The 16,651-nt window shown below is 34.8% G+C and overlaps 1 protein-coding gene across 1 annotated transcript; it reads right to left on the bottom strand.

Moving 5' to 3' along the window:
- Nucleotides 1–5,404: 5,404 nt before the first annotated feature.
- LOC141395072 (calcineurin-binding protein cabin-1-like) lies at nt 5,405–11,320 on the bottom strand. The gene has a single exon (XM_073970490.1). It carries the CDS (start codon nt 11,077–11,079, stop codon nt 5,494–5,496), a length of 5,586 nt encoding a protein of 1,861 aa, XP_073826591.1. The 5' UTR covers nt 11,080–11,320; the 3' UTR covers nt 5,405–5,493.
- Between the last annotated feature and the right edge of the window lie 5,331 nt (nt 11,321–16,651).

The raw sequence follows: 16,651 nt of genomic DNA, 5'->3' as shown, positions 1-16,651 counted from the left end.
GTAACAGCCATGTACAGTGGAGTTGGTACAGGTTGGTATAGCTGCGGCTTAGCTCGCCGGATGGGGGAGTTCTTTTTGTCCACTGACTGTACATTTAATATTGTTGTACCATCATCATACTCGGTTCGTTTCGTAACTGTCAATTTACTTTAAAGATGCTAAAAAAAATAAATACAAAAATGAAACGGATGTAAAACCATACCTCTTTGTAGCATTTAACTTAGAATGGACAATGGTCAGATTTCCATTACGACACGAGGTTTTGTTGTAATACCTCCTTGGCTTTTCCCACCCCATTTGACATCTTTCAGTCAACCTTGGTATTTCAGTAGCCAAGTTTTTTTATTGAAATACCCCAAAAACGAATATTGCTACCCTAATACTCTATTCAGCCCATTTTAAATACACTTTTAAACCATATTTTTAATTGTAAAATTCAGATTTTAATTATTTTATCGTTTAACAATGTTTTGTAAATATACATGCTTAACTTATTTTAACGAATATTTATTATATATTAATCTTAATATTTTTATAGGACAATTTTATGGCTAATTTTTGTAGTTTTATTTAATTTTTGTCTTAGTTTCACTTATTTTTGTACATTTTTTAACTTATATTTTCATTTAATTTGTATTTAATAATTTTTAATTTGGGTAATTTTATAATTTTTTATATAGGTTTTTACATTTTGATTTCAATTTTAATAATCATAATTTTTCCTTCTTTTCTTTCTTTTCAGCAAATTTCATGTTTTTAGTCATATTTTTGATGATTTTTAATAAAAAGATAAAAATGTTTTGCATGCAATTCTTTTGTGTTTTTCTGCGATATTTTTCCCACAAAAACGTTTATACAGAGATATTATTGTTTAGAAAATCAATGCGCCTAAAAGTATGCTGTATATTATTGAGACTTATTTAATTGATTTTTAATTTTTAAAGACTTAGTAAAATTAATGACTTTTTGGTTTATGTGACCACGTGGGTCGATAAAAATAGGGTTAAGTATTACAATGACGAATTTATGACACGTGAATATGAAAATATTAAAATTTTTAACTAGTTTTTCTTACAATTTTCGCACTTTTCCATAAAGAAATCTTTTTATTACAGTTTGATAGTCACTGTACTGCAATTTTTTGGCTTTTGTACTCACTCAATATAATGTGATCAGACCTGTTGTTTCATATTATGACAATGAGATGGCAGTATGTTAAATGTCATGAAGTTCTGTTTCAGCTGGTGGTTATGAAATTAAATATATTGCCGTTTTGCCTCGTTACAATGGCTCGGGATATGGTGGTGTTACCATCAACAGGTGATATGCCGAAATTTGGCTTGGCGCTTTGTTCTCCACCTAAGGTATATTGCGTCTAAATCCTTAGATGAATGTGAGGATTTTTCCACAATATCCTTTAATATAGGATGAAGCAATTTGTTTTAATATGTTTTAACACAAACTATAATGTATTTCAATCAAAATTAGGCTTACCCGAGAGCAATTTATTTTCTAATTTAAAAAAAATATTGTGTTTTAACAATTAGCAAGTAGTATTTGGTCTTAATAAATTTAAATATTTAAATTTATGTCACAAAGTTTTTTTTTTTTAAATACTTCTTCTTGGACTTCAACGGCTGTGGAAATTCACAATTTTAGGAGGTTATCTTAATTATGACACTTGTTCACTCGATTATCTATGACTTTGTGATAGAAACTTCGATGTGACTTTCCTTGAAGGTCAAAATCCACATGTTGGAGTTTTTGTGATGACGTGTCAACTACATTACAACTCTGGTGGATCTTGAGATTAATCAGTTGAGGTCTAGCGCTAACTCCAGATGGCGCTAATAAGATTGTAAATCTCAACAAAACATTTTAATTTGTAATGTGTCGTTTCCACGCTACATTGTTCGTTTTCCATTCGTTGTTCGAGTAGAAATATTCTCCGAAGGACGGATAAATATGTCCTATCTCTAACAAATGAGAGAATTTATCGAAAAGTTAAATTATGACATATTTAAATTAAAAAATGTATTGAAAACCAAAAACTTTCAAAAGAAAAAGATGAATGAAAAGTAATGAACTAAGACTTTTATACAGGTGCAGAAGGAAGAAGGTGGTGTTTCATTCTCAATCCCGTAAACATGTCTTATCCATTTGTTCAAAATCGAGTTAAAAAAATAGAAACAAAAACGAAAGCAAATAACTGAAAGTCTGTAAACACAAGCATTGTTTTGACATGTTGACCTTGTTGTTTTGACATTATGAAAACAGAAACAAATAAAAATTGTATTGAAAATAACAATAATTTTCAAAATTAATGGAAAATATTAATTCAATGTACGCCTTTCGACAGGCGAACGACTTTATTCGAACACTCGTGTAAAAATGCTGTAAACAAAATTGTTTTGTTTATTCTGAATTATTATTCAATTCTATTAAAGAGCAATCAAATATATTTATCCTCGTTGCTATTGCGTTAAAAAGAATAATAACTTTGCTAACAATAAATAAATTTACTGTACAGTTTAAATTTATTTACAGTTTGAGGGGAACCTGATATTACATGGTCGTGTAAACACGCCACATAAAATTGAGGAACCTTACAACACTAGATAACAGATGTTCATATCTTTATTCATTTTTTTGTTTTGTTCAATGTTTTGTCAACATTGTAAACAAATGAAAATAATAGTAAATAGAAAAATGAATATTGTCGTGTTTTGTAGACAAAACATAATTAAATATTAATAGTTTTGAATCAACAACTTCTCCTGTGGATTTCCTTTGTGAAATAAGGAATAAGAATTGCATTTGGTTGCTAGAAACAATTGCCATTACATGTTTACATGGCTGTGTGTTGTGCGGTGTCAATTCCATACCACAGACAAAGGTGGATGAAATGAAGGTTTCGCTATGGATGTATGTGATGTGTTCAATCGAAAGGGACATGATGAGCAGTCCATGCCACAGACTACGGTGGCTGTCACAGATTTTTGGGATGACTCTTAAAACACAAAAGGCGTGGATTTTTAATGGATTTTTGGGATGACCCTTAAAACACAAAAGGCGTGGATTTTTAATGGATTTTTGGGATGACCCTTAAAACACAAAAGGCGTGGATTTTTAATGGATTTTTGGGATGACTCTTAAAACACAAAAGGCGTGGATTTTTAATGGATTTTTAGGATGACCCTTAAAACACAAAAGGCGTGGATTTTTAATAGATTTTTAGGATGACCCTTAAAACACAAAAGGCGTGGATTTTTAATAGATTTTTAGGATGACCCTTAAAACACAAAAGGCGTGGATTTTTAATAGATTTTTAGGATGACCCTTAAAACACAAAAGGCGTGGATTTTTAATAGATTTTTAGGATGACCCTTAAAACACAAAAGGCGTGGATTTTTAATAGATTTTTAGGATGACCCTTAAAACACAAAAGGCGTGGATTTTTAATAGATTTTTAGGATGACCCTTAAAACACAAAAGGCGTGGATTTTTAATAGATTTTTAGGATGACTCTTAAAACACAAAAGGCGTGGATTTTTAATAGATTTTTAGGATGGCCCTTAAAACACAAAAGGCGTGGATTTTTAATAGATTTTTAGGATGGCCCTTAAAACACAAAAGGCGTGGATTTTTAATAGATTTTTAGGATGACCCTTAAAACACAAAAGGCGTGGATTTTTAATAGATTTTTAGAATGACCCTTAAAACACAAAAGGCGTGGATTTTTAATAGATTTTTAGGATGACCCTTAAAACACAAAAGGCGTGGATTTTTAATAGATTTTTAGGATGACCCTTAAAACACAAAAGGCGTGGATTTTTAATAGATTTTTAGGATGACCCTTAAAACACAAAAGGCGTGGATTTTTAATAGATTTTTAGGATGACCCTTAAAACACAAAAGGCGTGGATTTTTAATAGATTTTTAGGATGACCCTTAAAACACAAAAGGCGTGGATTTTTAATAGATTTTTAGAATGACCCTTAAAACACAAAAGGCGTGGATTTTTAATAGATTTTTAGGATGACCCTTAAAACACAATAGGCGTGGATTTTTAATAGATTTTTCGGATGACCCTTAAAACACAAAAGGCGTGGATTTTTAATAGATTTTTAGGATGACCCTTAAAACACAAAAGGCGTGGATTTTTAATAGATTTTTAGGATGACCCTTAAAACACAAAAGGCGTGGATTTTTAATAGATTTTTCGGATGACCCTTAAAACACAAAAGGCGTGGATTTTTAATGGATTTTTGGGATGACCCTTAAAACACAAAAGGCGTGGATTTTTAATGGATTTTTGGGATGACCCTTAAAACACAAAAGGCGTGGATTTTTAATGGATTTTTGGGATGACCCTTAAAACACAAAAGGCGTGGATTTTTAATGGATTTTTGGGATGACCCTTAAAACACAAAAGGCGTGGATTTTTAATGGATTTTTGGGATGACCCTTAAAAGACAAAAGTAGTGGATTTTTGGGATGACCCTTAAAACACAAAAGTAGTGGATTTTTAATGGATTTTTGGGATGACCCTTAAAACACAAAAGTAGTGGATTTTTAATGGATTTTTGGGATGACCCTTAAAACACAAAAGGCGTGGATTTTTGGGATGACCCTTAAAACACAAAAGGCGTGGATTTTTAATGGATTTTTGGGATGACCCTTAAAACACAAAAGGCGTGGATTTTTAATGGATTTTTGGGATGACCCTTAAAACACAAAAGGCGTGGATTTTTGTGATGACCCTTAAAACACAAAAGGCGTGGATTTTTGGGATGACCCTTAAAACACAAAAGGCGTGGATTTTTAATGGATTTTTGGGATGACCCTTAAAATACAAAAGGAGTGGATTTTTAATGGATTTTTGGGATGACACTTAAAGCACAAAAGGCGTGGATTTTTAATGGATTTTTGGGATGACCCTTAAAACACAAAAGGCGTGGATTTTTAATGGATTTTTGGGATGACCCTTAAAACACAAAAGGCGTGGATTTTTAATGGATTTTTGGGATGACCCTTAAAACACAAAAGGCGTGGATTTTTGGGATGACCCTTAAAACACAAAAGGCGTGGATTTTTGGGATGACCCTTAAAACACAAAAGGCGTGGATTTTTAATGGATTTTTGGGATGACCCTTAAAACACAAAAGTCGTGGATTTTTAATGGATTTTTGGGATGACCCTTAAAACACAAAAGGCGTGGATTTTTGGGATGACCCTTAAAACACAAAAGGCGTGGATTTTTGGGATGACCCTTAAAACACAAAAGGCGTGGATTTTTAATGGATTTTTGGGATGACCCTTAAAACACAAAAGTCGTGGATTTTTAATGGATTTTTGGGATGACACAAAAGGCATGGATTTTTTTGAATAAACTTGAATTAAATTTGAATTTAAATTTTAAAAATTTATTTTATTTATTTGAATACATTATTCTCAAAATTCTTCTGTTTCAAACAGATTTACATTATTAGCTTAATCCAAAATAATAACATCATCATCCCGGCTAGTATCGGCAGCTGCAACTTCTTTATGGGCCAAAGATTCCGAGATTTCTTTTAACTGGCAAGTTTTTTGACGTTCAACCAATTTTTGTTGTAAAGTTTTTGTTGGAGCGGAGGAGGAGGGACCCGCCGCATAGTCATCAATTGACATCTTCATTGCAGATTCCGATGAGTTCTTTCTCATGTCCGTTAACATTTCATTTGCTGCCGCCGATTCCATTTTAGTAGCTTGTGTGGCATTATAAAGTCTTTGCAGATGTAGATTCTCTTCATATTTCGTCGTTGATGAAGACGATTGTTGGCGATCATATGGTTTCCACTGGGACGTTTTATTCTTCCATGAACTTTTCGATTTAGTTTGCTGCTGTTGTTGTTGTAGCTCCTTGGTTAAAATTTGCATAGTTTGTTGCTGGACATCACCCATTGCATTGAGGTTTAACAAACTTTGTGTTGATGACAGTAAATTTTGTATTTCCGATGTTTTTAAATTTGCAAATTGTTCACGTTGTTCCTTTTGCAAAAGATTGGCATAGTAGCCTTGCATAAGTAGAATATCAGCTGTTTTACTTTCGGTAAAACCGGGGAAATCTAGGGGTAATAGTTTTTGTAAACTACTTGCTTCAAATCCTCCTACAGGGGCATTGAATTCTGAATGGCCAAAATTGTTAACTTCCATTCTAGGTGGTAAGCTGCTGTTAGTCTGTTTTGTTGTTGTGGGCAAATTTAGACCAGGAATATTGTAGCTCTTCGTAACCATGGCACATGACAAGGAGGCGTTTTCGGATTTCTGCAAAGTCAGTTGCTGCAAACATAGCTTCACAGCCAAATCCAAAAAGTTACAATTTTCTGGAATATTTTGCACTTTATCTTGGATAAAGAACTTGTATACATCAGTGAGAAGTTTGGTGAAGGTGGATTCTTTTTGGCTCATGTATTTGATGCATTTCTTGTGGATCTTATAAATATCCACTAGAAGATTTAGCAGCGATTGGTCATTACGTTGCCTTTGATTTTCTTCCAATACATTGCGTAATATCTCCACACAATAGGTTATGCATAGCTGGCAGAGTTCCTTGCGATCTGCATCGGCAATGTAACGTTTATCGGCATCAGGTGTTTTGTGTAAATTCAAGGAGATTTCAATTAACATTTTGTGATTTTTTGTTTTCAACATCAGTAGAATTAGAGTTCGCACACATTTTACAAGATGGGCTGAAAAACTTCCCGGGCGATCAATTTCCGAGGAGGGTATACGCCAAATGCCATTAAATAAATTGGTGTTTTTCTTTTCATAGAACAGACCATTGACAATGTTGCCCAGGCTGGTTTTGTATTGGCCCATTAGCAGTTGTTCGCATATTTCCAGGCTACACAGCTCTGCTGGACCATTCATGAAATGATAAACCAGACGATATATGGATTTATAATGTTCCGGGAAACGTGTTATACACTCTTCAATGTTCCGTACAACCATTTCGTATATGGGCTTTATTTCATCCGTGGTGTAGGTGGTGGTGGCCTCATTGGTGGTTGGATTTTTAATGGTTGTATCAGCATCGGAGTCATCATCACTATCAACACTTGAAGAATCAGCTGTTGATATTACCGTGGAGACAGTGCTGCTGCTTCTCGATAAAGATGGTAGTATTTCCCGTGGAACACCAGGCTCAGCAGCAACCCCAGAAGCTGCATTGGACTGTCCTTCCTTTAGGTGAGGAGCCACCACCGCCGTATTATCGTGGTGAGTAAGTTGCACCTTTTCATTAACTTTCCCCTTGAGAAGGTTACCATCAATTTTTGCCTTATTCAAGGCAAATGGACTGTTCGCCAGTTTCTTCAGGACTTTATTGAATAAATCTCCATTACTCCGGGAAATGGCCTTTTCCCTTGAAATATATTTTATAATAGAGGCATTAATGCGATAGAAGACTTCAAGCGCCTCCACAGACAAGGTGGTGGGATTGCTGTGATTCACCTTTATGGGATAGGTGGCATTGCTCTCATAGAGATAATTTGCCGCTGACAAATAGTTGTTGATATACACCCTGGGATCTTCTTTGCGTTTTTCCGATATCTTACCCAGCATATATTGGCAAAGCCATTTCTCATCATTGCTATCGGCATTCTGATCTTCAGCTGTGGAATTTTGTATGGAATTGGTTATGGTGAAACAGTTGTGGGCAATGTTCAGTAATTTAAGCTTCTTTGCCTCCAGTTCGGCCAATGATTCCTCATTCTCCGATTTACATCTTAAACGGCGAGAGAAAAACGATTGCAATGTGTAGCAAAATGAACCATATTCAATCCACAGCAGAGTCTGGAATCTGTCCAGGGTAATGCAGCACTCAAAGCAACGTATCACCTGTTCACATTCCTTCCACAACGATTCGAGGTTGATTTGATCCAAACCATTTAGTTTGGTTTCAATTTGACTTGCCTTGGACAAGGCCACCCCGGCCCATGAGTCAAATCGCGAGGGACTAATTACCAAATCCAAGGTGTAAAACTTAATGGCCTTGGGGAAGTCACGACTTTTGAAATAATAGTCGGCCAATAAATAATACAAGTTACTTATTTTATAGGGGAATGAAAAGTCTTCCATTTGGGCAGGATGTTCACTGCTAACACCCTCAATGTAGTTAACAACCTTATGGTTACCTTGTGTGGGATCAACTTCTCGGGGTACCAATGAAACAATTTTAATCAACATTTGTTCCATATCCGATGTAATCGATTCCAATTTATAGGAATTAAATTCCGGCAGTTGTTCCGGCTTGTAGATATCAAAGATTTGAACCGCCCTTGACCAGTTTAGTTTTATCGGCGCAGCATCATGATCTTCCAAATATTTTGATCTGGCCTTTCTTTGGGGATATTTGAATAGGCAATAAGTAATTTGTTCAATATACTCGTACATAACATCACGGCAGCTGTCATAGAGAGGAGCACGAAAATTATTGACCACAGCATCCAAAATGTATTGGAGAAATTCCCCATTATCGTTGGAACACCAATGACGACGGCCCAAGTACTCATGGGCTGTAAACAAAATTTGAAAAGATGCCGGCAACAGATCATCTGTAGCCGGTGCCTCTTCAGTTGTATTACTTTCATCTCGTGCCGCCTCATCTCTCAATGCCAATTGATGTAAAATGGACCACAAAGGTTTAAAATCCAAATCTGCACCATGAGAGTTATTCTTTTCGAAATTACCATCAAATTGATAGACCACAAGACGTATTAAATTCTGGACCATGCGACACAGACTTTCACTGGGTAGGGACAAAACAATGGCATGACCCTCATTTAAAATTAATGCCTCAATATATGAGGTTACATAGTTAATGAAACTGGCCACCATTTTCAAACGGCTGTTGCTTTTGCTATTTTCATCCGACAAATAATTAACCACACCATAGTGGAGACATTTTTCACACCACGCCAAACATGAGTCAAACGAATTTAACTTCCACAGGGCTTGTAAAAGTATTTCAAGTATGGTCTGTATATCCTTTAGCCAGTTATCACTTTCCGAATTGTTGTTGGTATGCTGTTCCATGTTGTTGACAATAACCTCAACCAGCTGGGACCACTTTTGGTTTTCATATAACTTTGATAAATTGCATATATCAATTTGGCTTTTATATTGGGCCTTCATGTTTCCAATTAACTCAACACTAAGGCAATAACCTCCAGAATGTGGTAAATGCAACACCAAATCGGTTCTATTTATGTTCTTGAGCATTTCCTCAATTTCATCCAAACATTTGAGGCATCCATCATATTGACTCTTTGAGGCACATAGCAAATATTTGATATAGCATAAACGTATCTCAAAGTAGTTGGTGCTTTCATTCGATTCCATTTTACAAGCTCCAATATTGAAAGATAAATAATAAAAGACGTTTTTCCAATTTTTATCTTCAAATACCTCCCTGCCGGCAGTCATTTCCAAAAACAACAAACATATGCGATAGGCGATCATAAAATCATCGACCGGCAACTGATTACATGATGTCAAATCAAAATGCAACAGGTAAAGGTCAAATAGCTGTATGTACAATAGCTTCAGCGATTCGGGCATGGGTACATTCCAAAACATTGACATAGATTTCAACCACATGTATATCATCTGCATCAAATCGGTTTTGTTTTCCTGCAGTCCTTTTAGAAATGCATTAAATTCTGTTTGGGTAAGAGTTTGGAACTCCTCTTCTGTGGGACTGTTTGGACAATTCACACATTGACTGCCCGATTCTTTGCCCTCTTTCTCATTTGCGGCGGCATCACCAAAGGGCCAGTTGGAAACTGCAATTTCTTGCATGTATTTGGAAAATGTTCGGCGCAAATAGGAATTTAAACTATCATCCGGCTCTTCCTTATCCGGTTTTTTACGTGAAGAATAACGGCGATTTTTGTGCCAACCCCACTGTTCTAAAAAGTGCAAATCGCTACAACGTCTCCTGGCCTTGTTTTTCGTTGTCTCCGTGCTTTCTCCCTTGGCATTCGAATCTGAGTCATCATTATTGGAATCCATGTTTTGAACCTCCGAGCTTTCCACAGCAACTTTGTTTTGATCAATACCACCATCTGTAGCTGCCTCAACATCTGCTGTTTCTTTTCCATCATTGTTACATTCATGTTGCTGGTCTTCCCTTTCGGTAGAACTGCTGGCGTTATTCGGGGAAGTTTTCTTCATGATATCCTCAAAATTGAATTGGGTAAATAGACAAATATCATTAGCTTCCATGTGTTGACGTAAATTCAATATAAATTGGCCAATAGATTTCCAATTTAAATGTTCCACAAGTAAATTTTGGAAATCTATAACTGTGTCGAGTGCACTATTTCCACTGTCATAAGTATGCTTATTATTGGCACACTTAAAGATACGTTTCAATTCTTTCTCACAACAATCATTATTGTTGTTAATTTCATGGCCCGGTTGCGCTAACTTCAATACAGCTTGGTTTGTTTTAAACCACATTCCAATATCAGACACCACCTCCAAGGCCTCTCGATGCCTTGGATCTGTTGTACACAAATTACTGGCGTAATTATACGACCTTATTAGATTACAATTACGATTTAGAGACATTAACAGTCCATCGGCCGCTTTCCAATGCTGTGCATTGATGGCAAGACACTTTTCAAATGCATATTCCGCTAAATCCATGGAACTCAATTTAAGAGCTAACTGGCCAAACTTGTGCAGAGTAAAAATATCAGTGTTATCTATTAGCATGGCGGATATATAATTCTGAAGTGCTCCTTCATATTCCTTCTTTTCCTCTAGAATAAGTCCTATATTTTTATGGCAATTATATTTAATGAATACCATTTTGTTGTTGTTCTTATCTTCGTTCAACACCTGTGTTTCCAGCAGTTCATTGAGTAGAGACAATGCTGCCTCAGTGTTTCCTTCAGCTTTAAGTTTAATTGCCCGAACATATTCACTTTCTGCGATCGCTTCCTGTGCCTCCTTTGTTGCAACAATCTCTTCCTGCTCAGAATCTCCCACCTCCTCATCATCATTTAGGGCAACAATTTTAATCATTTTTGTGGTAATTAATATTTTCTTTCTCTTCCTCTTTGGGACATATCAAAAATGTGGAATTTGATTATTTTTCTAGAATTCAAGAATTGTATTTCTTGCTTTTAGATCACGCCGCTACCACCATAAAGCCAAATACAATGATGCAAAAAAAATTAGTCCAAGAATTGTTTATTTTTTATTTGTTTATGTTTTTGCCGACAACTGTTTTTGCACATTACAACGATGGCACAATCATACAGGTACCCGCATCATTTTTGACATTTCACAGTACTAAACGGGTTTTTGTTGTAGTTGTTGGCTGATGTATCAACCTGGCATGATGAAATAATAAGGTGGCGTAAAATGACCAGATGATTGGTTTCAATCTGTCAAATTTTTTGTTATTGTGAATAAATTGTATGAAAACGTAAACAAACGTTTTGACATATTGAAGAACTTTTGGCAAAAACAGAGTTGTATTTGTGCTACTTACGTGACCTGTTAAATAGATCTTGTCTACCTGGTAATTGTGCCATGATTACAACACTACACCTTAATACCAAGTTTACACTAGCGCTCCAAAATCCACTGGATTTCACGAAATCCTGAAATACACCCCGGTGTTTACACTTATTTTTTGTTGATTTCAAACATATTACAATGATCAAGGTAGTTGCGCATATGCAATTGATCGAACATGAATTTTCAAAAAAAAAAAATTGTTGTAAATTGAATTAATCATCAAAAATATACGACAATATAGAACTTTACAACTTTATTTGGAAAATTATCAATATATCGTATTAATTATTGGCCTGTTCCCGTACTTTATAAAGTGGTAAAAGTTGTAAAAGTCGTAAACGATTTTCATATAAATTTTGTGTACGGGAACGCAAAATGTGTAAAAGTGGTAAAAATTGTAAAAACTTTTTAGTTCTGGAACAAAGCTTATGTATAGTACTAACAAATGAAAAATAAAAAAAAATATTTTATCGTTGAGACATCATAATAATAAATTTTGATAGATAAAAGTTATGCTCAGAACCTGCATAGGGATACGTAAAATCGATTTCGGTTAATCGATTAATCGGTTATTAGCCTTAAAATTTCTAAAAGTCGTAGTCGACTATTGAATCTGCGAAAACCGGATAATCGATTATTCTTAATCGACTTTCGGAAGACGGAGTCAACTATTATTCGTAGTCAACCATTAGTCGTAGTTTATTATTATTCGTAGTCGACTATTAATCGTCGACTATTACTCGTAGTTGACTATTGGGTGTGCTAAAACCGCGTAGTCGGCGGTACTTTTTTAAACATATAACCATCACGGATCGCATCAACGAAAATGGTCGATTATATTCGATTATAATCGGTTTTCGGCGGTTAACGATTAATCGAAAGTCGACTTTTTGAACACTCTCAAATAATCGACTAACCGTAAATCGAGTCTTAAGTTTTTCGCAAAAATCGAATGATCGAAAAACCGATTATAGCATTTCACTGCGTATCCCTAAACCTGCACATTATTAGTACTTGCAATAGTTTTCCCTTTAACTAGGCGTTTACACCAGACAGTTTATCTTCAAATACAACTCTGATTTACTAACACATACATACATTTGTCGTTTTCTTCCAGCTGTCCCTGATTTTTTCACAGACAGTAGGCAAGACAAATTTTTGACATTTTTGTAAAAATAAGTGAGATAATAATTGAAATGTGTTGAAAACAAAAGAACGTGAACAAAAACAAAATATGTGAACGGAAAACAAAAAAACGACGTTTTTCATTCAAAATTTTACAACTGTTTTTGCAGTTGTCGGGACGCCTACGTCACACAGGCAAGTTGTGGGATTTTGACAATCAATACATGAAGTCAACTGTCCTGTTATTTGTAAACGCAGGGTTAGTGCTACAAATGCGTTCCCGCAAAACTTGCACTTCTATTTAAAAAATAGCGCCGAATAACACCCTCTTCTCCTGTTTTCTGCCATACAATTTTGGCCTAGTAGAAACTAGCAGCAAGCATGTTCATTGGCATCTAATATGATAGCTAATACGTTGATTTTGACATTTATGCTGGAGTTTTTGCAATTTCCGTCATTTTTCCGTTCCCGTATTTTTTAAGAAATTTGTATGGGGAAGCAATTTTTGACAATTCGCTCTTTTTCTAACATAACCATTAGAAAAGTACGGGAACAAAATGAAAATAGCATTGTAACAAAGTAATTTAATATTTTTCCACGTTGTTTACAAATTTTGATACTAAAATTTTTTGTTGCAGCAATTGACCATCTACCTTGTTTATTCTGATACGTGAAAAGTGTTGCAATTTTTTTAGGCAAAACAGGGTTGTATATCATGTGTACTGTGATTTAGATGTTGATTTCGCTGAAATCCCGAAATGAGATGATTTCATTTTTGTATGCGAAATCATGATAAATTTTGCTTGATTCCGCGCGAAATCACGAAACGCCTTTGAAATCACGAAACGACGCCGAATGTAAACCAAGCAATACTCTACTTTTGCCGGTTTTACCATTTTTAAAAGTAGAGGAACGGACCAAATGTTTTTAGCATGGTCTCGGGCCACACTACAGTAATTTCACTGTAATTTTGGTATGAAATTATGCGTCTCTAGATCGACGTCCATAGTAGAGTAAAATCATAATTTTTTAATGAAATTCACGCTAGTGTGGACCGGGCCATGGCACAATAATACAGGTACAGCGGCAAAAACAGCTGGTTATCACACTAGTTGTCAAAATTCATTATTGTGAATAAAAATACATACAAAATGTAAACAAGCAATTCACAATAATACATTATTGTGACCAAATTTGACGTTTGGTATGATTTGATGTAACACTTTCTTATTCCACCATGGTTTATAGCATGGTGGAATAATGCTCGGTTTACATTTACGAAAACCACTCGATTTCAACTGTCAAATCCATAGGTTAAACGTCAAATGAAATCCAGATGAGATTTCATTTGACGTTTGAGCTATGGAATTGACAGTTGAAATCGAGTAGATTTCGTAAATGTAAACTTAGCATAAGAAGGTGTTACATCAAATCAAGGTATATTTATTATAAGGTATATGCATGAGTTACAACAACTAACAAATTTACAAAAACAACATTGTTGTTATTGAAAATTAATTGTCAAAGAAAATATTGAATAATAGGGTCATTCGAAAAATGTTTTCAGGAAAAACATAAATGCATTTTGAAAATCCTCTAAAATAGAACACATTTGAGTCAAAATGTAAATAAAAAGCATTCAGAACTCTCGTAATTCATTTTTATTACACGTTTATGATGAAAAGCAGTATTTTATGGTAGCAAATTTCGAAGTTTCAAATTTCATGAGTAGACCCTATTACATTTTGAAAACTAAATTTACAAAAAAAGTAGAAATACAGCTGATTGTCACTTCTACCTTATATAAATATGCCTTGCATCAAATCCATGGTACAATTACTTAGGTAGATGCCTCAGCCCAGCTGATCGAATCTAAAACGTCAAAAAACTAGGAATTCGCCATGAAAAATCAAAACAAAAAACCATATTGTTACGGAATTAGATTTAACTAATCTCCGTGTAGACGTTGTTTCATTCCCCAGTACGATTTGTACCAAATAAAACAGGTTTCGTTTTAGATTACGTTTCTACAATGCTTTATTTACTTTATTACACTTATTCAGAACCGACTTTAATTACTAAGCACACAGCAAGTCTCTAGTTAGCACGCAGCTATTCTTTAACCGATCTGTTCAGTTCAACGCTTAAAACACAACTCAACTCGTCATTGCCAGTTCCCCTGTATTTATACCCCAAAGTCTCCTTGGTCTAGAATTATCCAGAAAGTCTGGCAACACCTCGAATCTGTGCAACGAACACACAGACGCACATTCGCACTAAGCGAACAACCATACTCACATACATACATGGGGGGAATACAGGCGGACGACAAGCAAAGTAATGACGTAATTACAACAACAAACAAATGCAAGAAAGAAGTAGCAACTAAACGATAATTACATGATTATGGCAAAACAAAATAAAAGCACATTAATGAAAGGTAAAGTAACATCTAGAATAATGAAGAGAGTTCTACATGGTAGTTGTTGTTGCTTAAATAAAGTAACTGCGTAATAAAAACTTTACGTTACAATTCAAATTTTTAAATTAACGGAAATTAAACTAAACTAACTTAAACCTATCAGTTACATTCGTAACAATATGATTCGGTAAGTAAAGGCCTGCGTACATAAGCTGCCTTGCCTGCTTACCTTGCTTACTTCTGATAAAAGAATAAAAAAGAAAAGGGCAACCCAGTTCGAAATTTGCTCGGCCTTCTTTAAGGCCTGCGTACATAAGCTGCTCTGCCTGATTGCCTTGCTTGCTTCTGATAAAAGAATAAAAAAGAAAAGGGCAACGCAGTTCGAAATTTGCTCGGCCTTCTTTATTCTTTTATTTTTATTATGTCAGAAATGAAGCAGAAAAGCAAGGCAACCAGGCAAGGCAGCTTATGTACGCAGGCCTTTATTCTTTTATTTTTATTATGTCAGAAATTAAGCAGGAAAGCAAGGCAACCAGGCAAAGCAGCTTATGTACCCAGGCCTTAAGAGATAGCATGTGTTCACTTCACTGTACAAACACAAGCGATAAAAAGAGACAACAAGAAACCATTTGGCGAAAATTTTGACAGTTTACATTACAAAAAAAGTTGCTTTGTTGTAGCAATTCGCCGATGTTTCTACCTAAGTAATTGTACCATGATCAAATCATACCAAACGTCAAATTTGCTCACAATAATGCATTAATGTGAATTGCTTGTTTACATTTTGTATGAGATTTTATTCACAATAATGCATTTTGACAACTAGTATGATGATCAGCTGTTTTTGGCGCTACACCTTCTTATTCCACCATGGTTTATAGACTAGAGTTGTATAGTTCATGAACGAACTAGTTCAATTGAACGATTCATTGAAAAGAGCGTATGAACTAGATCAGTCGATATAGTTCATTATAGTTCACTGAACTATAATCAGTCGGCGACCGTACGATTTTTACTGTTTTTGACATTATGCAATCATAAAGGTAGATGTATCGCTGAATTGTTCCAACAAAAAACTTCTGCTGTAACACTATTGGTCTGTTCCAGAACTGCAAGAATCTACTAATTTTTACTATTTTTCCGATAACATGAAGGAGAAAATACTATCGTAGTAAAAAATAGTAGCTTCTTGCATGTTCTGGAACAGAGCATATATCTTAAAATTGAAAACAAGGACAAAAAATGTGTATTCGCGGGGCAAAATAAAATTGTTGATTTTTTAGCATAACTTACGAATGAACATCGGATGCCAGCTATCACGATGTCAGAATAGCCAAACTTTTCAAGTAGAAAATAAGTGAATGATATTTTTTCACTGTCATAAGTTTGGGAAGAACTTTTGCTATTTTTGGAACACTTTTCCAACAAGAATATTCTGGAGCCTAGCTAAAGAAGTGTTTTTACACTATATGGCACTTTTAACATATAAAAAGTGAAGCTCTAAAGGCCTGCGTACATAAGCTG

Source organism: Musca autumnalis, unplaced genomic scaffold (genome assembly GCF_047663935.1).
Source record: "Musca autumnalis isolate F117 unplaced genomic scaffold, ASM4766393v1 scaffold_1, whole genome shotgun sequence".
NCBI classification, from domain to species: domain Eukaryota; kingdom Metazoa; phylum Arthropoda; class Insecta; order Diptera; family Muscidae; genus Musca; species Musca autumnalis.
The sequence above is the reverse complement of the archived record's forward strand: the minus strand, read 5'-3'. Positions and strand labels throughout refer to the sequence as shown.

Bases quoted from the DNA above. Each gene is read 5' to 3' on its own strand.
- LOC141395072 (XM_073970490.1), bottom strand. From the start codon at position 11,079: ATGATTAAAATTGTTGCCCTAAATGATGATGAGGAGGTGGGAGATTCT.